The sequence below is a fragment of the Meles meles genome, chromosome 17 (genome assembly GCF_922984935.1).
Source record: "Meles meles chromosome 17, mMelMel3.1 paternal haplotype, whole genome shotgun sequence".
Taxonomy (NCBI): Eukaryota; Metazoa; Chordata; class Mammalia; order Carnivora; family Mustelidae; genus Meles; species Meles meles.
Window position 1 is genome coordinate 57487246 of NC_060082.1, and position 21741 is coordinate 57508986.

The window sequence follows — 21741 nt, forward strand, 5'->3', positions numbered from 1 at the left end:
CTAAATGATAAATCTCTGAATTCAGGAAACATGTAATGCAAAACAACATATGTTTTGCAAAATATTTTACTCTACACATAAAAATAAAAGACATAGGAAACCAGTACGGAAGTCAATCAAAATTGTCTCACTCTTAAGAGAGAAGATAGTTTAGAATTCTTACATTCCTAGTATAAGTCTGGCAGCCTGTTTGTAAAAATCATCCTGTTCACATTTATAAATACATACACACACACACATATTTTTAAACACCTCATGACAACAACTTGTTAGAAAACTTCTGATCCTGGCATGTTGGATAAAGTTATTATCTATAGGCCATCTTGAATGAGTTATCTACCTAACCAACTAATTTTTTTTTCTGACCAACTAATTTTTCATAAATTTCAAATCAAAAAAATAAATGAACAAAGTAGTCACCACTTGACTTTTACTTCAAGAAAATACAGCTTTACTTGGGAACAAAGACATTTCAGGACAAACATTTTCCAACAAACTAAAATTATTAATACTCCAAAGGTACAAACCCTTCTTTAGCTAATACTCCTCAAAAGCCGATGTACCAACACAGGTGTGGGTGGTGATGTGTGTCGTTCCAACAGAGCCGCTGGATGTTGGAATGTGCTCCCGTGTAACACGGGAAGCAGAACTTAAGCCAAGCCTTCGAGCCTGAAGGTCACATGGAGCGTCTGCGCTCATCTCTGATCTATGGCACTACAGCGGGTCTTCGAAATCACATCTCTATTTTGGGAAATGGAGACAAAAATCTCACCGGTTTAGATCTGCATTAAATTTATAGTCCGTCTAACCCTCAAGTGGGAGCTGTTCCCAAACATTCTCCACCAACTACTATCACAAAATTTTTAACTATTATGTCATGCTATCTTAAAAACATGACAATTTTTGGAAAGCCCATGTTTAGTAGTTTCCTTGGCTTGGACCATAGGGAGATGAAAACAAATCCCCGAGACCACCTTCCAGTTCCTGTTGACCTAAGACGTTTCACTATCTCCTCCCCTTTTCAAGAGTGATTTCCAAAGACCGGGAAGGAATGCTTCCACCAATAAATACCTTTCAACTGAATGTGTGTTATTCCGCCATGCGTTAGGCAACTGTGAGCAATAATCCATTTTGCTCATCACAGAATTACTCAAAATCTCTTACTATTGACCTCTAACCATAAGTTCTTCCTCCTAAATTCCACATTAAATCAAGGCAATAATTGAGTCACACGGTTTTACTCTTGGGAAAATATCTACCAAAAACTTAACAAAAAAAAAAAAAAACACCTTGAATAATTGGTATCTATACCTTCACTGCACATATATTTAAATGTACGTACCATACCCATTATTTAAGTCTCTGTTATAAACACATGGTACACGGACCATCTATCTGCCTATCTACATACTGATGACAGAGTCGACAAGCTTACTCACGGTAACTCCCCTGCGACAATTAAATCCCAGCGCCCACCTACGGGGAGCTTACTGAAAAATCCAAACTCACCCCATTCCAGGTATTCAAGAATGTTCTTCTCTCTTCGCAGCGGAGAATTATTGCATTCATCATAAAGGCAGATGAGTATATCCAACAGCGTCTCCACACTGAAGCATTGCCCATTGGTCTGAGCGGGCCCGTCCAAAATGAACTGCTCCAACTGCCTCAAACGCACTTCCCCGGACATGTTTGCTTCGGGGTCCGCCGCTTTTCCCTTCAGTGATTACGGTTTGCACTACGAGTATGTGATCCTAAATTTTAAAAGGTGCGGTTTTAAAAATAAACCCTTCGTCCCGCACACCACTGTCGTGCACGGCAGGTACTGAATGACACCCCGACACGCCAGGAAGCTCCCGTCACCGACGCGTCTTCGATCCCGCACAGATGCATGTATCGGGAGGGAAAGTTACCATAAAATAGATCTCTAAAACATCTTTAAAAGAATAATACAATTAAATCGTATATTTAAATAAAATAATAATTAAAAGTACAGCGAACCAAAGAGTCAGGACTTCTTTTAAAAAAAGAAGAAGAAAACAAAATACAACTCTTCTCCTTCATTCAAAATTCAACTCGTGCAACACAATCCCGCAACGAATCCGGCTGCATCATTAATGAATCGGGTCCGATCCGCATCAGCAATTCACTTCCCGGGAAGGAGGAAGACGGAAAAGGGAGGAAAGCCCCAGAAGGTACATGGGGGAGGGAAAAGCTCGGCGCTGCTGCAAAGGCTGCCGCCCGCCGCTGGGAGAGCGCCCCGGCGGCGGCGGCGCGGCGGCGCGGCGGCCGGGGAGGGGGCGAGGTCCCCGAGGCAGCCCCTCGGCTCGCCGCCCGCCCGGTCCCGCCCGGAGGACGCTCTTCCTTTCTCCTCCCGGCGTCCTCCTCCTCACGGTTCCGCGGCGAGTCCTCTCTCCCGCGGATTCCGCTCGAAACTCCTCATCTCCCTCGCAGCGTCTGCCGGGGCCTGACGCGCGGCGCGGCCGGGACGGGAGCGCGGGCTGCGGCGGCGCTCGCCCGGGCTCCGGGGCTGCGGCTACTCGGCCGCCCGCGCCCGCCCCATGGCGGGGGTCGCCGGCCGGGGGGCCTGCGCCGCGCCGGGCGGACAGCCGCTCTCCCCCCTCGGCCGCCCCAGGCTCCCGACGCCCTGGCGCGGGGCGGACGGGGGGTTGGGGGGGGTCCGGATTCAGAGGACGCTGGCGGCTCCTTCTCCCTCTTCTTCACGCCCCGGAGCTAAGGGCATCTTTCCCCGACGAGGCGCAGGAGGAGGGGTGGGTGCCGCCGCTGAGGCGAGCAGAGGCTGCGGCAGCCGGGCTCGCAGCCACTCCCTTCCTCTCCGTCCCACCCCTCCCCCGCCTTCCCGGCCTGGCGCGCTCGCGCCCTGGGCTCCGCGAGGCTCCCCCTGCCCCCGCCGCGCGCGCGCCGACTCGAAGCGCGCCGCCGCGCCCGGATCCAATATGGCGACCCGGCCGCGGGCGCGCGCGAGCGCACCGCCCCCACCGCGCGCCGCCCCCGCTCGAGTTCGAGTCCACGGGCCCAGTGGGGGTCGGTCCCTCGCCCGTGCGGAGCAGAGCGGAGGCCTCAGCCGGCCGAGGGCCGTTGCATCCCACCTCCCAACAGGAGGGCCGGAGCCGGCGGGGCCGCGGCCGCCGCGACGTGGAACGCAGGGATGCAGGAGGACCCGCGGAGGCCTCTCGTGCGGACCGCCAGCGGGCCTCGCCTGGCGCGCTCGGAGCACCACCTGCCCCGCACGTTTGCTCTGGGTTTGTGGGTGAGGGGCGTCCTCCAGGAGCTGCCGGCGTCAGGCTCCCCCCAGACCTGCGGAGGACCGTGCTTCTCTTACCGCCCCTCACCTGCGCACCACCCGCCCCGCCAAATGCGGTGCTGGAGCTCAGCCGACTGGCAGTTCCCCGCGTGTCTAATTACACCACTTCGTGTGTCATTCCCAGGACAAATGCATTGACACACTTTTGGGCGCTACCGTCCCAGTCGGGAGAGTGTGTGCCAAGGGCACAATGCCCATCTCTCCTCCCGAAACTTTCCCTGCGCGCACCACTGGCTTTCCTCCTCCGGAACCACTCCAGCTGCTCCCTGTTCGTCCCCCGCCTGGGCTACCACCTGCAGGGGTTCGGCGGATGCAGGGAGTCCGGACCGGGCTCCGCGGGCATCGAACCACCGGCCCCCGTGTGCGCGCACACGCACACACACGCGCGCGCCCCCACACACGTGCCCCATGGCACTGCAGATGCTGGGCAGCAGCGGCAAGTCATTCGGCTGCCACGGTCCCTGACGCATTTAAGCATTTAGGGTCTTCCAGGTGTTTTCTAGTCTTGATTTCATTAGAGACCTGTTTACTAATTTCTCATGGAAGGCCCCGCAGTGAAACGTATCACCAAACTGGGTCACTGCGTTTCTGTCATTTCCTCTCAAAATTGCCATCTCCTTTATAATTTTCCTCCCAAATATGATTATTTTATATTCTCTGCCTATGCCCGTGGGCCAATTATGTTTTCTGCTAATGCCCACAGTTGCATCTTTTTTACCTCTTCGTAATATGGAAGCTGAAGTGTAACTAGAAATGAAATCTAAGGAATGAAGGCTAACGGAAATCATTCAAGTTTCTGTGATTCACAAAACACTATGAATTTCCCGTGAAATCTACAGTTGTGACATCTACACTGGCCTGGCTTAAATAAGGACAGTATTATTTCCCACGTGCTGTTGACACATGAGTGACTCTTAGGCAAAAGGTGAATCATTTCTAGCCATGACGTCTATGTGTGTGTGTTGTCTAATTATACAAGTAATAAAAGAAAAACGAAATGTTTAATCCTAACACAGATAATAATGTTTTGGTGTTTGTTACGCAAGTTCCCATGCATGTTAACAAAATGATACAAAATAAGAGAGTTTTATAGCCTCCTCTTTTCACCTGGCAATATACTAGAAACATCTCTTCAGCTCAACAAAGGTTCTTCCGCAACATGATTGCTAATAGTGAAGCCAAGACATTTTAACAATCCTATTTGACCTTGAGGTGGGGTAACCAAGAAAGAAGCCCTTTCTTCAGCTGTTCCACCATAGAACTGACTCCAAGATACCTATCCAACTTGAAAATAACTGTAAAGCTTAAAATAACCTAAATATGTGAGGTTTCCATGAATACTAATTAACCGGGGAAGTATGTGAGATACAGATACATGTTTTTTAACAGAACAGTAAAGCTGCCAGTCCTCTCTCTACCTATTCTGTTAGCACTTGGGTACCACCCACAGTCCAGGGTATTGATGGTTGCTTAATAACCTTTTCCACATTATTTAGGGAGTCAAGGGGAGGACTTATTTTTATTTAAAAAAAAAAAGGCACAAAGAGAAGGAAGAAGGTTGAACCCAATCAATTTGGCTTGAATAATTCAAGCTCAGAGACTTAATAATTAACTAGACACTAAACACGTTGTGCGGGTGTTATTTTAAATGTTCCGGTTGAAGTGTGAACATGCTTGTTAATGAAACCGGTCTTAAGCCAAAGAAAGGCGCAGCCCCAGCAGCCCCACAGCGCTTGAAGTGTTCCTGGGAAGCCAGAGTGGCATGGTGTTCTCTGGGAAGGGAGCCTGGAGGAGGTCTTTGTGAAATTCTGCTCGGGGGCCTGCCGATCAGATGTATGCTACCACAAACACAATCTTTTTGAAATTATCATCAAAAATTTTATATGAAGGTGCTGGGAATTATTCGGACCGTTCAGGAAAGAAAGGACAGAATGAGACCAGAAGACAGGAGAGTGAAAAGAATAGGACAGAACAGGAGTCACTAAGCCCAGGCTCCAATGGAAGCTCTTTTCATCTATCTACTCCTCTGATTCTAACCCAAGAGCGAGAGAATTCAGGCACCAGCAAATATTTGTAACCACCAGCCCTACCCTTACCTTGCTGTATCTTACTCCAGAATGATGGCTGGTGGAGAACAGGGCCCAAAGCGTGGTACATGCCATATCACATCCCCTTTCCACACAGCACATCCTGACCCTGCAAACGATCGACCTGCTTTATCACTCTCTAAGGTTGAAACCACTTAGTTATTCTATTGTAACCACGAAGCAGGAAAATGGAGTTGTCTGTTCACATATTTGGGCCTTAGAGATTGACATCCAGGCAAAAGAGGGAAACCAATATGATGTGTCAGTGTACAACCAGGAAACCGGAAATCACCGTGTATTTATTTATTTATTTATTTATTTATTTATTTATTTTAGAGAGAGAATCACAAGTAGGCAGAGAGGCAGACAGAGAGAGAGAGGAGGAAGCAGGCTCCCCACTGAGCACAGAACCCGATGCGGGGCTCGATCCCAGGACGCTGGGATCATGACCTGAGCCAAAGGCAGAGGCTTAACCCACTGAGCCATCCAGGCACCCCTCATCTGTGTATTTAAACCAGGGGAACCGTAATTCTGGAAAATGATTTCACAGGTGATAGCAGGGCTGAGGAAATAAGGGAGAACAAGGTTTTATCCTAACTACTAAAAAAATGAATAAATAAGAGAAATGTTTTATCTCTGAACAAACATTACGTGGTTTTGAAGTGCCTGGTTTTAACATAGGAGAAATTTTCACTCCTCTCTTTTCAGATTTATTTTGTTTTTTAATCCCTCAAAAGGGTTAAAAAATCAACCAACCAAACCCTACTCATCTAGGGCAAGTTTAATTGGGTTCACAGACTAATGTCCCACTTGCCCATCAATGGATCTTGCCTATCTTTAAATCTCTTGCTTAAACTTCTCATTAGAGCTCTGCATAAACAAGTTCTACCATAAATGGAATTTTCAAAAATATGGTTTGGGTCAAACGTTACTGTATAGATAGTGTCCACTATTGGACCTACTTAGGAAATTTGAACACTAAGAAGAGAGGTGGTCCTCTCTTGTAAATTCCATCAGCAGGAAACATTTGGCAAGACTCCATGGCCATGTGTAATGACAAAACCCAAGCCCGAGAAGCCAGTGTGTTCCTCTCAGGTCTGAGGTGAAACTGGAGGGGACACAGCCTAGACCCAGGGGCTGGCAGCTGAAGAAGTGAGAATTGGAGACTCCAGTTACCACACGTGGAAAATGTTCAGGCCCAGGCCCAGGTTAGCAGTGACTTCCAGGTAACCAAAGCCAATGATCATTGATCCTAAGTCAACTTTTCATGTGACCTTTTAGCGGTACTCAACAGGACGATCAACTCTCTTAACTGAAACCTTTCCTTTTTTTATATAATTTAATTTTTTTTCAGTGCTCCAAGATTCATTGTTTATGCACCACACCCAGTGAGTGCTCCATGCAATATGTGCCCTCCTTAATACCCACCACGAGGATCACCCAATACCCCACCCCCTGCCCCCTCAAAACCCTCAGTTTGTTTCCCAGAGTCCACAGTCTGTCATGGTTCATCTCCCCCTCCGATTTCCCCCAACTCACTTCTGCTCTCCAACTTCCAATGTCCTCTGTGTTATTCCTTATGCTCCACAAATAAGTGAAACCATATGATAATTGACCAATTTCACTCAGCAGAATCTCCTCCAGTCCGATCCATGTTGATGCAAAAGTTGCATATTCATCCTTTCTGATGGAGGCATAATATTCCATGGTATATATGGACCACATCTTTACCCATTCATCTGTTGAAGGGCATCTTGACTCTCTCCATAGTTTGGAGACTGTGGCCATTGCTGCTATGAATATTGGGGTACAGATGGCCCTTCTTTTCCCTACATCTGTATCTTTGGGGTAAATGCCCAGCAGTGCAATTGCAGGGTCATAGGGAAGTTCTATTTTTAATTTCTTCAGGAATCTTCACACTGTTTCCCAAAGTGGCTGCACCAACTTGCATTCCCACCAACAGTGTAAGAGGGTTTCCCTTTCTCCACATCCTCTCCAACACTTGTTTACTGCCTTGTTAATTTCTGAAACAATTTTCTTCACTCTGCTTTTATACTTTCTTGATTTTTCTCCTACTTCACTTGCCACTCCTTCTCAGTCTTCTTTGGCAGGTCCTCCTTTTCTTTTTTTTTTTTCTTTTTTTTTAATATTTTATTTATTTGACAGAGAGAAATCACAACTAGGCAGAGAGGCAGGCAGAGAGAGAAGAGGAAGCAGGCTCCCTGCGGGGCAGAGAGCCCAATGTGGGGCTTGATCCCAGGACCCTAGGATCATGACCTGAGCCGAAAGCAGAGGCTTTAACCCACTGAGCCACCCAGGTGCCCCAGGTCCTCCTTTTCTTTATGATTCCTAAAAGTGGGATGCCCCAGGGACCAGTCTTTGAGCCTTCCCTCCCTTCTAACTACACCCATTCTCTTGGGAGATCTCAAATAGGCTTAAGAATTTAAATATTATAGAGGCACCTGGGTGGCTCAGTCCTTAGGCTTTCAGCTCAGGTCATGATCCCAGGGTTTGCTTCCTGTTCTGCTTCCTGCTCAGCAGGGAGCCTGCTTCTGGGGCTTCTTCTCCCTCTCCCTCTCCCTCTCCCTCTCCCTCTCCATCTGCCCTGGCTTGTGTTCCCTCTCTCCCTGTCTCTCTCTCTGTGTCAAATAAATAAATACAATCATAAAAAAAATAAAGAACTTAAATACTATATATGATGTTTGAAAAAACACATCACAAATTCTTCAACACTCTTCTCATCGAGAGGCTGGGTCTGTATCCCTTCACATTGAATCTAGGCAGTCTTAGTGGTTCCTTTGTTCCAAGTAGGAGGCAGTGGAAGTGACCATTTCACGTCCCAGGCTGGTAGCCTCACCTGGCCCACTGGAATACCATCACGAGAATCCTGTACTGTCATGTAAGATGTTCAACTATTATAACAATTCCAGCTGTCCCCAGGGCTGCCATGCAAGGAAGGAGCCCAAGCCATAAAAGAAACCCATGCAGACACAACACGGTCAACAGCTCTAGGCAGCATCAACTTCCAGAATCTGTCTGAAGATGCCTCAGGAGGATTCCAGCCCCCAACTGTCAATCATCCCAACCAAGACCTCGAGTCTTCCCAGCTGACGCTCTGGTCATTGTGGAGCACAAAAGCCATCTTCACTATACCTTTTCGCATTTCTGGTGCCCAGGATCGATGAATCTATTAAGATGATTGTGTTAAGCTGCTACATTTTGAGGTCATCGGTCATTTTAAAGTAGTAACTAGAACAAAATATAAATGCTGGTAACTGCCACGTTTATTTTATCTGATTCATCAGCATCTAGTACCAGGGACTGTATGCTACCTTCTCTCAGGTTTTGTCTGTAGCGTCCAACCGCCACAAGAGAACTGGGGGCAGGCACTCTCTCCCTAACCAAGAGGGAAATGAAGAGACATTTTCCTAAGGAAAGAGCCTCCCTATTGAGCTGCTACTGAGAAATATACCTGAGAAGAGAAGTAGAGCTATCACTCCTCTGGAGCTTGATGACAGGTACAAGGGCCCTGAGGAAGTGTTTTTTTAAGAATCTTGCCATATCAGATAAATGGCTACTATCTTAGACCTATAGAGAACTTGCCAAACTCAACACCCAAAAAACAATACAGTAAAGAAATGGGCAGAAGACATGAACAGACATTTCTCCAAAGAAGATATACAAATGGCCACCAGACACATGAAAAAATGCTCAACATCTCTAGCCATCAGAGAAATACAAATCAAAACCACAATGAGATACCACCTCACACCAGTCAAAATGGCTAAAATTAACTAGTCAGGAAGCAACAGATGTTGACAAAGTTTGCAGAGAAAGGGGAAGCCTCTTACACTATTGGTGGGAATGCAAGATGGTGCAGCCACTCGGAAAAGAGTATGGAGTTTCCTCAAGAAGTTAAAAGAAGAGCTACCCTATGACCCAGCAATCACACTACTGGGTATTTACCCTAAAGATACAAATTCAGTGATCTGAAGGGGCATGGAAACCTGAATGTTTATAGCAGCAATGTCCACAATAGCCAAACTATGGAAAGAGCCAAGATGTTCATCAACAGATGAATGAATGAAGAAGATGTGGTTCATATATACAATCGAATATTATTCAGCCATTAGAAAGGATGAATATTGGGGATGAATATGATCCCAGGATCCTGGGATCGAGCCCCGCATCAGGCTCTCTGCTCAGCGGGGAGCCTGTCTCCTCCTCTCTCTCTGCCTGCCTCTCTGCCTACTTGTGATCTCTGTCAAATAAATAAAATCATAAAAAAAAAAAGAAAAGAAAAAAAGGATGAATATTTACAATTTACACTGATGTGGATGGAACTGGAGGGTATTATGCTGAGCAAAATAAGTCAGAGAAAGACAATTATCATAAAGCTTCATTCATATGTGGAATATAAGAAACAGTGCAAAAGATCACAGGGGAAGGGAGGGAAAACTGAATGGGAAGTCATCAGAGAGGAAGATAAATCATCCATGAGAGACTTTTAACTATAGGAAACACACTGAGGGCTGCTGGAGGGGAGGTGGATGGGGGGATCGGATAATTGGCCAATGAGCATTAAGGAGGGTGTGTGAAGTGATGAGCACTGGGTGTTATACACAACTAATGAATTACTAAACTCTACATCTGAAACTAATGACGTCCTATATGTTGGCTGACTGAATTTAAATTAAAAAAAAAAAAAAGAATCCTATCATCCTAACATTACAACTCCCAAATTCCTAAAGCATAAAGTAACAAAGACACTCTTCTTCGAAAAAGGCAGATGGTTTTGTCTACAAAATTTTTTAAAGACAGGAAAAAGACCTTCGGTAATTAAGTTTGGGGAAACCAAATGTCCTCTGCCGTACCGTGGACATCGAGCAGCAGCAATGACAGCGAACACTGAGTGTCTTCTAGGTCAACACCAAACTGAGTTCCTACATTCATGGAGTCATCTCACCTTGATAGGGCTGAAACTACACCATTATTTCCCTCATCTCAGGCTGCTATAGCAAATTACCACAGACTGGGGGTGGAGGGGGGGGGGGAGGAAGGTGTTAAACAACAAATATTTGTTTCTCACAGTTCTGGAGGCCAAGGAGTCCAAGATCAAGATGCACTTCCCGGTGAAGCACCCTTACTGTTTTGCAGATGGATAATGTCTTGCGGGTATCTTTACATGGTGGAGAGCCGAGGAGAGAGAGGAAGCAACCTCTCTCTCATGTGTCCTGCATAAGGGTACTGATCCCCCCAGAAGGGCTCCACCTGGTGACCTAATCTCCTCCCATAAACTCCACCCCCTAAGACCATCACATAGGGAGTTAGGATTTGAATGTATGAATGGGGGAGGGGGAGGGGAGGTGAAGACACAAAATTCAGTCCATAATATTCCCATATGACGAAGGACTAGAGAACTTAAGTAGCTTCCACAGGATTATAGGACTGATAGGAAGGTCAGGATTACTAGCCAGGTGAGATCATTAGAAAGTCCAAGCACTGAAATGCTTTGCTAGCTACCTCATAGCAAAGTTAGGAGAAACTAGCATCAGTTACCTGATTAATCATTAGATTAAGCCGTATTGTCTAACCAAAAGAAAGGAAAACTAAAATGACTTCATTATAACTTTAAATCATAGAAGACATTCTCTTGCAGGAATTTTGGTCAATTATTTCCCACATAAAGAAGAGCTAAACCAGAGAGAATAGTTTTATTAAAATAGAATTTATTCCACATAGAAAAACAGAGAAACTCTTCATTATCAGGATGGCAGACCCCAAAATCAGACACAAAGAGAGATAGTGAACTTGTAATCTCTGAAGTTCTTAAAAACAATCATTTCAAGCCAATTTCAACAGCCATTTCTCTTGAATAGTTTGGAATCCACCTGCCAGAAGGTAAAAGGCCCAGAACAGATGCACTCTCCAGGCTCCATTCAGCACGAAGATTCAGTGTTTCCACACCAGGACGGGGGACTAATAAAACCCACAGTCATATGGCGGAGCCTGTGATTCTGTTTTAGAACAGACTGTGACCTCTCTCTGACCCAAAGGGTAGCAGCATCAACACTTACCAGCCAAGTGAAATAAGACGCTGTCAGCAATGTTCCTCATGATAAAAAATGTAACAATAATAATAATAAAAAAGTATCAAGACATAAACCCCCAAATAGGATGGTATCCAGAGCACCCCAGGCATTCATGAGAATAAAGGAAATGAAAATTCAGGAAAATGAAGTCTGAGATATCAAGAGGGGTTTTCCTCAAATTAAAAAAAGGCCCCCAACGTCATAAAATACAAACAAAAGTCCATGCAGACGATAAGAAAGAATATAAAAATCTTTGTAAGTATTAAAACCTGGACTCGTCCCAACCACTTCTTCAGATACTAGCGTGGCACAGGTTAGGGAAAAAGCTAGAGAATATTAGGGACTGATGTTAGAAGAGCCACATTAAGTCTTTTACTCTACTCTAATATTAGATATCCCTGGTCTTTGAAATTTTCTTTCTCATAATGATAACATGTTACCCTATATAAACAACTGATCATTAACTGGTTTATTATCTCAGCAATGGAGCTGAATTTTCTCTGAACCATCCATACTTTTTTGATCACCCTGCATGTGAGATCATGATTTAATGACGAGCCCAGTGCAAGGTACCAAGTATAACTGTGGGGCAGATAATTTCTCTGCGTAACAACAAATTGTCTAGGCAGTAATAAACTACGACTTCGTCCTCTCCAAAGAAGACATCCAGATGTCCAACAGACACATGAAAAGATACTCAACATCACTGATCATCAGGGAAATGCAAATCAAGAATACAGTGAGTAATCACCTCACACCTGTCAGAAAAGCTAAAATCAACAACACAAGAAACAATGAATGAATGGTGAGGATGTGGAGAAAAAGGAACATTTGTGCACAATCGGTGGGAATGCAAACTGGTGCAGCCACCTGGAAACAGTACAGAAGTTCCTCAAAAAATTAAAAATAAAATCATCATATGATCCAGTAATTCCTCTCCTAGGGATTTACCCCCAAATTATAAAAACACTAATTCTGAAAGATATATGCACCCTATGTTTATTGCAGCATTATCTATAATAGCCAAATTATGAAAGCAGCCCTAGTATCAGTCGAGAGATGAATGGATAAAGAAGAGATGGTATGTACGTATGATGGAGTACTACTCAGTCATAAAAAAGAACGACCTCTTCCCAGTTGCAACAAATGGTTGGAGCTAGAAAGTATCATGCTAAGTGAAATAAGTCAGTCAGAGAAAGACAAGCACCGCATGATTTCACTCATACATGGAATTTAAGAAACAAAACAAACAAAGGAAAATAAAAGACAAATCAAGAAACACAGTTAACTCTAGAGCATAAAATGCTGGTTACCAGAGGGGTTGGGTGGAAGAAGGTGGTGGGGGAATGGGTGGAACAGGTGGTGGGGATTAAGCAGTGCACCCGCAGTGATGAGCACCAGGTGATGGATGGACGTGATGAATCACCATATTGCACACCTGAAACTAATACAACACTTAGGACAACTATCATGGAATTAAGATTAAAAAAAATAATAATAAGATAAAATAGGTAGTTTTAAGAATAGCAGGTCACAGGGGCACCTGGGTGGCTTAGTCAGTCGGCCAGCTGATGATTGATTTCAGCTTGGGTCATGATCTCAGGGTCGTAGGATGGAGCCTGGGTTGGACTTCAAGCTCAGTAGGGAGTCTGCTTCTCTCCCTTTGCCTCTCCCTCCTGTGCTCTCTGTCTCTCAAATAAAAATAAAGAAATAATTTTTTTTAAAAAAAAAGAATAACAGATAATGAAAATGTCTCTGAAAAACAATCACTACTTTGCCCTCATTAATCTTCACACTTAGGTTGGAATTAACCGTCTTGCAAACGTGGTAGCTAACCATTAACCAGGATACTGGAGCAACCATTCCCAGTTTTTTTAAAACCATTGTTAAGCTGTTCTAATACTCATTCCTCAGTGGTCATTTACCAAGCCCCCAAACTGCACTAGGAACAGAGCACAAAGTGTGGGTGGATAATGTTCAACCTTCACTGTACAAATCCCCCAAAGACATAAATGGTAAGCAAAGGTATCACCATATTATTAGTGTTCTTTTAGTTGGAAGAGGAAGGTTAGCAGATAGGAGATGAAGAAGCAGAGACGTTTCCTTGAGAAACTGAATGAGAATATGCCTTTTGGTAAGCTTTGGATTGCTCACACAACAGAGAAGACAGAGGGGATTTTTCCAAATAGAGAGGAAAGAGAAAGCCAACTTCAGTGCTGCGGGAAGCATGCTGGGACAGAAGAATCAGGCCCCTCCAGAAGGGACAGCAGAAGCGATAACCAAATCCGAGCATGACTAAATGAAATCTTGTGTAGGTGAATTACCATACAAGTGGCTGATTCCATGAGGATGGGATTGGGTGGAGCCATGTCTTAGAGGAAGCAGTGATGGTTGTCAGATGGATGCCAAGACTATAGATGATAGTGGTCCTTCTAGGTTGGGGCGGCATTGGTTAGTAAAAGAGGTGAGAAGAAGAGACAGAGGCAGGAGCCCATAAGAGGTTCCAAGCCTTGGCCAAGAAGCAACAGACTCCAGTTTCAGCAGAGAATTGGAAGAGAAACCCAAACCCAAGATGCCAAGTTGGGCATGACATAGAATAAGGGTTGGGTAGAAGCTTTCTGAGGTGTCTAGAAGCTAAATGTGCCTTTGGGTCCACTAGACCCCACATGCAGAAGCAAGGACCTATATCACGATCTTGCTACCTAATGGTTAGAACTGTCAGTGTGCACTGTAAGGCTGGGCTTGCCGTAGTCAGGTCCTCGATAGAGCGGAGCCCGAGGGTGATCAGTGTTGGCATGCAGTTGGGACTGGAACAGCCATGGACCGATGCCACCTGCCTAAAGCTACCTCCCTTGCTATCCTACCATGATTTCTGACACCTTCAACAGTCTGACCACTGCTTTGGTTTAGGGTGAAGTTGGGGAACATCTTTCACAGGGCAGATGCAATCCAAAGCTGGGATTTACCTGACCACCAGTGTAAGGATTCTTACTACTTTGAGCTAAAGTCCAAACAACAATTTCTTCCTTACAAGCAAATTGACCTTTTAAGGGAAAATCATTGGAAGAGACAGCCAGGGAATAACATCCTCAGCCCAAAGAACAATCAGGGGCCAAGTGTGGTCCTCAAGGACACTTTCAACTGAAGCTATCACCTCAGTCCCTTCTACACACTCCCATTCAGTATGCATATATTGAGCACTGACTGTAGGCCGATCACGCTTCCAGCTCCATGAGGTTTGAGACTAGAAACCATTCTCTCCTCTGCTCTTTCTTGCTGTTCCTTATTTCTATCCTCCCCTCACTTCAAACTCGGCCGATGTAAATTTCCTGGCCATTTCTATTTACCTGCATCTTTCCCCCTTTTCTTCTGCCTTCCTTCCCTCCCCACCTCTTGCACCCTTTCTCTTTCCTGGCCTTCTCCCTTCTGTCTTTCCCTTTTTTCTCCCTTACCTTCCCACTACCTTCCTTTCCCTTAACTCATCGTCATCATAAATAAACACAAAGTTTAAAATATGTATTAGACATAACCAGTCTCAGGGGGAAGAAATGCATGATTTCACGCATGCTCCTGTGAAGTCCGTGAGTTGGGACAAACAGCATGAAGTTAGCCCTGACTAGCCCATGCATGTAGATTTCGATGAACTCCCTCATCCAGCCAGGACAGGGCTGAAAGAAGAGAATGCCAAGCGTGTCATTTTTTCCAACAAAATGGTGACAGGGAGAAGGAGGAAGAAAAGGTCTATGCCTGGGACATTCCAAAAGGCGGTGAGAAATGGAAAAATCAGAGCAAACACTTCGTGGGGGAGTCCATCCCGAACATTGTTCTTGCATCCTTTCTTTGGCCCTCATGGCATCACCCCCAACTAGGTGGCATTATTATCTCCAGATAAGGAAACACGCGTGAGAGGCGGTGGCAGAGCTGGAGCCGGGACCCAGTCAGCCAGATACCAAAGGCCATAGCGACAGAACCAAGAGAAGCTTTGCCAACTCCCTAGTGGCGTCTACTCGAGCAACGTCACGCGGGTAAAGGAAACGGCAGTCGGGATTCTGGGGGCTCGCCGGCTCATGCAGCCTCACACGGTGGGCCCTGTGGCTTGCTGGCATAGACGTTTGGGGGGAATCCGTGATCAGGGAACACACGAGCAGGATTCAAAGCAGCAAGCGTTGACATTTCTGAGCTGGAAAAATCATTATCTTACCCAATTCAGGAGTCACGCAGCCTCTGCATAAACATTCCCAGGGACAATTCTCCTACAAAATAAGAGTCACAGTTTGGCCGCATTTTTGCTTCAACAGTTCAAGGCAAGGCCTTAAGCTCGCATGTCTGCAGCGGCTTTCAAATATTTTTCTGATGCTCCCACCATGAAATAGATGATATTTCATCTATCATTAATTCTTTAGAAACCACCAGAATGCAAGGTGAGTATATTTAATGCTACTGAACTGTACACTTAGAAATGGTTACGACAGTAGGTTTTGGGGCTGTGTGTTTTCACGACTAACGTTTTAAAGAATCGTGAGAATGTAAATAATTATGGATATGAAAGACACATAATCCTCAAATATACATCATGAAATTTGGTGGCATGGACAACTTAATCATTTTATTTCAGAAAAAAACTAAAATCCAGTAGATGACTAAGCAAGTCTGTTTGTCTGGAAACTTGGCTCCGAGCAGTTAATTATGCTAGACGCCCTATTAGTACCACTCACTTACATCTCTTCTCTTGAAAGTTCTAAAAATTCCTATTTCCCTTCGCTTTCTGTATAGACATGTTACAATTGTCTATAGTAGTTAACATCTTACGATTAATTCAGCTTGATCATTCGTGTTCTAACCTGATTATTTCTTCAACAATACTTTTGATTGGGAATATTCATGGCTTAAGCGATATATTTACTTGGAATTTCTGCTTGAGAGACGTCCTGTGGTAGTACTTTATATGTATACATAATTTATCTTGAGTTCTCCACTCTTTGGAAGGAATACGTGATTAGCTTACACCAGATCTCAGGAGGGAAGACCATCCTGCCCATCGTACTGATCATGAAACCCAAACTCAAGGGTAAGCAACTTCCTGAGGTCTGTAGTAATGGTGGAAAGATACTAAAAACATGACCATGACTTAGAATTAGAAGTCGATGCCTGAGTGTCAGAATTTATCCGTTCTTTTTTTTTTTTAAGATTTTGTTTATTTGACAGAGACACAGTAGAGAGAGGGAACACAAGCAGGGCAAGTGGGAGAGGAAGAACCAGGCTTCCTGCCGAGCAGGGAGCCCGATGCGGGGCTCGATCCCAGGACCTTGGGATCATGACCTGAGCTGAAGGCAGACACTTAAGGACTGAGCCACCCAGGTGTCCCAGAATTTATCACTTCTGTTACTCTGTCCGCACATGACCAGTTGGCTTTTTTCAATCCACCCTCAACAGGTTCTTTACTAAATTGGGATATTTTCATGCTAATGCACAGACGTTTCATGTATGGGAAGAAGAGAACAAAATGTTTTGAAGGTTTTATTTATGTTGAATATTCAATATGTTTTTGAATGTTGCATTTAGAATGATAGAAAAATAAAACTATCGTAAAGCAGAATTTGGGGATCATGGAATTGAAAATGCTACTAGGATCATTATTTCCCCGGGCACAGCATAGGAATCACAAAGCCTTTGCTTGGAGAGTCCAGCGATAAGGATCTTACTGCTTTTGTTTTGTTTTTTTAAAGTTTTTATATATTTATTTGAGGTGGAGAGAAAGAGCATGCATGAGTAGGGGGAGAGGCAGAAGGCAAGAATCTCAAGTGGACTCCCCGGCCGAGGGCAGAGCTCTGCTCGGGGCTCGATCCCGCAACCCTGAGATCATGACCTGAGCTGAAACCAAGAGTCTGACGCTTAACTGACTGAACCACCCAGACATCCCAGATCTTGTTGCTTTTCAGGTTTGGCTTTATTGCTAGATAAGTCTATTTTTTATTATGAATAATAAATAATATATTGCACCAGTCAGCAATTGGGGCTATTATATAACAAACCACTTCAAAATTTCACGGCTTAATGCCAACTTTTCTACAGCTCGAGACACTACAGTTGGCAGCTTCAGCTCTGCTTGGTGGTTCTTCTGCTGGGCCATCGATAGGTCAGTTTTGTCAGTGGTGGGTGGGCTTTCAAATATGTCCAGAGCCTCCCCTGGCACAACTGAGCTCTCATCCACATGGTCTCACATTCTCCAGCAAGCTAGCCTGCACTTGTTCACACGGCAAAGGCAGGAGTCCCTATCCAACAAGGAGAAGCACACAGGCCTCTAAAAGTGTTGGAACTGGCACAGCGTTCACTGCCCCCATATCATATTGGCCAGAGCAAAGTCACTGGTCCCACCTAGATTCAGAGAGTGGGAAAATGAACTTCTCAGAATGGACAAAGACACATGATACAGGCCACAGATATGGGGAACTAGGAACAACTGTGGCCATTTCCTCATCTACCACATAGATAATAAAATTTACATGGTGGGGGAGAGGGCTCCTCAGGAACTCAGTGGATTAAGTCTCTCTTCGGCTTGGGTCATGATCCCGGGTCCTGGATCAAATCCCACATCAGGCTCCCTGCTCAGCCAGGAACCTGACTCTGCCTCTCCTCCCCACTCATGCTCCCTGTTGCTCTCTCTCTCAAATAAATAAATGAAATCTTTTTTTAAAATTACATGGGTATGATAGTATGATGTTAAGGATATGAGAGGTGATGTTTCAGATGTCAAGAGGCCAAACCACAGGGCACGGAGTCTAAGCATTAGAATGGATGACGGCTGGAAACCACAGATAATGTGTACTGACTGACCTGAGGATGAGACATTAAGGATGAGATTTTACTAGAATGCCAGGACAGCTCAAATTCCCAAATTCCACCCCTATTCATGACATTCCCACGACAAATCCATGCTCAAAAAGTACAGCAAGTCACCTTATCATTGACTGGAGCTTTGGTCCCAACTCCTAGCAGAGAACTCAAATTCAGTCTGAGTAGCCTCAAACCTAAAGAGACCTAAAGGCTTACCTCACGTTTTTCTACTGGAACATGGACTTGAATCTCAGACATTTTCACTCCTCTGGGTGGACAGTCATACCCACCAGATGTGAAGCAAAAGATCAAAAGGGACACAGCAAAAGAGATGGTTTGCCTCAAAGCCTAAATTTGTCTACCTCAGTTCCCTTAGATCCAGGCAGAATCAGAGGACCTCTCAGAAAGTCACAGAATGGGTAGGGGGAAAGGCCTGTGAAAAGGAGATGGGGAATGTTTATCACAGCAGCAAGCTCACCCTTCCATGAGGGATGGGAAAGTCCTGGGTGAGTCTCCATCCTGATGGGGGGGGTTCAGGCTCCATCTCCCTTCCTGGCTTTCCAGGGGGAAGAATCCGGAAGGTACCCGACCGCAGACACCAAACCTTTCAGCTCAGCACACTGTTTCTCTCCACAGGTACAGACTGGCCAGTAAATTATCCTTCAACCTGTGTGTCTGTACCAAAGCCTGGCGTTTGGTTTAGAGTAAGGGGTGGGGTGAGAAAGAAGAGCAGAGGGACGAGAGGCCAGTGCAACTGACCATTTTACATTTTATAAAATACTTTCACGCATAAACTCTCTTAACATGTCCTGAACTTTCAGGAATCTCTGTGAATTTACTTCAACAGTCACGTTTGCATGAAGTGTTCTATTCCCTGTATCCATGAGTATTGTTTGGGATTTTTGTGGTTGCAAGTAATGGAAACCAACGCTGGAAGGGGTATGCTATAAGCTTCCGAGATAGTGCACAAAATCAAAGGAAAGGCAGAATCATTGGGCTAGCTATAAGATCCAGTTGGCAAGAACTGGTCATTTACTCATAGGGCAAATTAGCTCTAACTTTTTATTTTTTAAGATTTTATGTACTTATATGAGAGAGAGAGATAGCAAGAGGGAGAGAGAGAGCACGAGCTGAGGGGAGAGGGAGAAGCAGGCTCCCCAGTCAGCAAGGAGCCTGATGCGGGGCTCCATCCCAGGATCAGGACCTGAGCCAAAGGCAGACGCTTAACTGTTTGAGCCACCCAGGCACCCCTCCAACTTTTTTTTTTTTAAAAGATTTTATTTGTTTATTTGAAGGAGAGAGAGAGAAGACAAGCACAAGAGGTGAGAAGAGGCAGAGGCAGAGGGAGAAGCAGACTCTCCACTGAGCAGGGAGCCTGATGCAGGGCTTGATCCCAAGATCCCTGAAATCATGACCTGATTTCATGGTTAAGTGTCTGATGGCAGACACTTAACCAACTGAGCCACCTAGGAACCCAGGCTCCAACATTTTCGATCCTTGGGTCAAACGATGCAAGGACCAAAAGTCAAGAAACAATATCTAGCTGACTTAGTTTAATTGCATGCTCATCCATCGGACAGAGAAAGGTGTGGCACCCAACCAAAGACTAATCTGGGGAGAAAGGAAAAATTTCTCATTTTCCAAAAAAATAGGAAGTTTTGCAGGGCCATCCAGAACAGTCCACTGCAACATCATAGTCAAAGCATCATTAACACTGAGTGAAGACAGTGAGGGTAAGTTGTCCTAGGGACTGTAGGACATAACAGGTTAACAGGGAACCTTGGAGAAATCGGTTAAGTTGCAGCAATCTAGGTGGAAAGTTGAAAAGCTTGGTATATTTGCATAACACAGTTGTTCTACAAAGGTCCCTGGGGCTTATTTTGAGCAGGTATGAAAATGATTGCAATGAAGGAAGAATTTATTAATTTTTTTTATTATATTCACTATCCCCCAGGAATAGGAGACATGCCGCACCATCCCACACCATGCCGGTCCACACAGGGAAGTACCAAAGTAAGACGAGCAAGCGGGGAGAGGGGGGCCGCGGGCAGGAGCTCTTATTGTGCTTCACACAGAAAGAAATGGGAGAAGCAAGGTAAGCAAAAGCACTACAAACTTATGATAAGAGTCTGAATGGTTTTTGGCAGGCCCTGGGCTCGAGGGATAATGCCCCGTTGTCCAGTACCTGGCCCCATGGTGATTAGGACAGGATAGTGTCCCAGACTGAAGCGTGGTGAAAGAAAATGAGTGGCAGGGTATGGTTTGTATATCGAAAGTGTGCTGACGGGCAGGTTGTTATCTCCAGAAATTGCTTAACTCTGGAAAGAGGAGTTCCCCGGGTCCGCAAGGCCGCCCGTGCTAGAGCATCAAGAATACAGAAAGAACATATCGTTAATGCAACTGTGTTCTTTGGGCAGACACGTGAAGCCATATGAAGATCCTGGGTAAGCGATACAGAGTGTGGAAGGAAGCCTACAGAGCCCGATCCTAAGTTCCATTTTGTGGACCATCCCATATGCTGCGGGCATGGTCTGTTGAATCTCCCTCCACTCCTCCGGGTCCTCTCTCCCTTTCCTCTAGCCTCGTAAATGATCGTGCCCAAACTCTAGGCTTTATCAAGGCAGTTCCTATAGCCACAATTATTGTACGAATCCATTTATAAATGTGACAATATAACATATCCAAGCATGTTTTAATAATCCATTTTAAGATATAAACAATCCTTTTTTATGTTATATTGTAGATTTGCAGATGTATGATCTTCCAAATCGATGCCAACATAAAATAAATTCCCACTAATTTAAAACGTTTAGAATGTGAAACTAGTCTAATTTCTTTCTACTTTGATGTCCCTCCATCTTCACGTTTGTCTCAGTTCCTCGACTAGAATCATATTCTTATTTATTTTTTCTCTGGGCATTCTTGGGATATTTCTGCTCTGTAGAAATTCAATATCAAGCTTCACTGTTTTATTAAATACATCAAACATCAGATTCTCTGGCTAGTGAGCTAAAAGTTGCCAAAGGATGTGTTTCTGTTATCTGCTGTGAATTACGCCAGGAGGCTCAACAGAGTGGTAAAGACTGGGTGTTGTATATCATTAAGTGAATATGTAAGAACAGATCCCTGCAAGGATCTGATTATCCTCTAGCCATATGCCATCACCAAGAGAAATTTAAGCATTTTCTCTGTCTCCACAGATGAAGTGTATGTTTTCTTTGGCTTTACTTCTATTGAGTTTAGTTAATCCCTTTCAAACCAGGAAACCCAGACTTAATGTATATTGACTCTCTGCACAAAATCTTCTCTATCTTGCATTTACCGACACACGGTTTACCTGTCATTTCAATTGCGCTCACACAAATTATGTTGGTTTATATTTAACTGTACCAAATCTCGTTTGTGA

General features: G+C 44.9%; 1 protein-coding gene across 19 annotated transcripts in view; it reads right to left on the reverse strand.

The window, feature by feature from the left end:
* CDC42BPA (CDC42 binding protein kinase alpha) overlaps positions 1-1983 on the reverse strand; it is a 318157-nt gene extending 316174 nt beyond the window's left edge. For all 19 annotated transcript variants that reach the window (XM_045983612.1, XM_045983604.1, XM_045983610.1 and 16 more), the window contains exon 1: positions 1510-1983. In XM_045983612.1, the coding sequence (XP_045839568.1) occupies positions 1510-1687 (178 nt within the window). In that variant the 5' untranslated portion in view covers positions 1688-1983. The remainder of the gene's footprint in view (positions 1-1509) is intronic.
* Positions 1984-21741: the final 19758 nt, after the last annotated feature.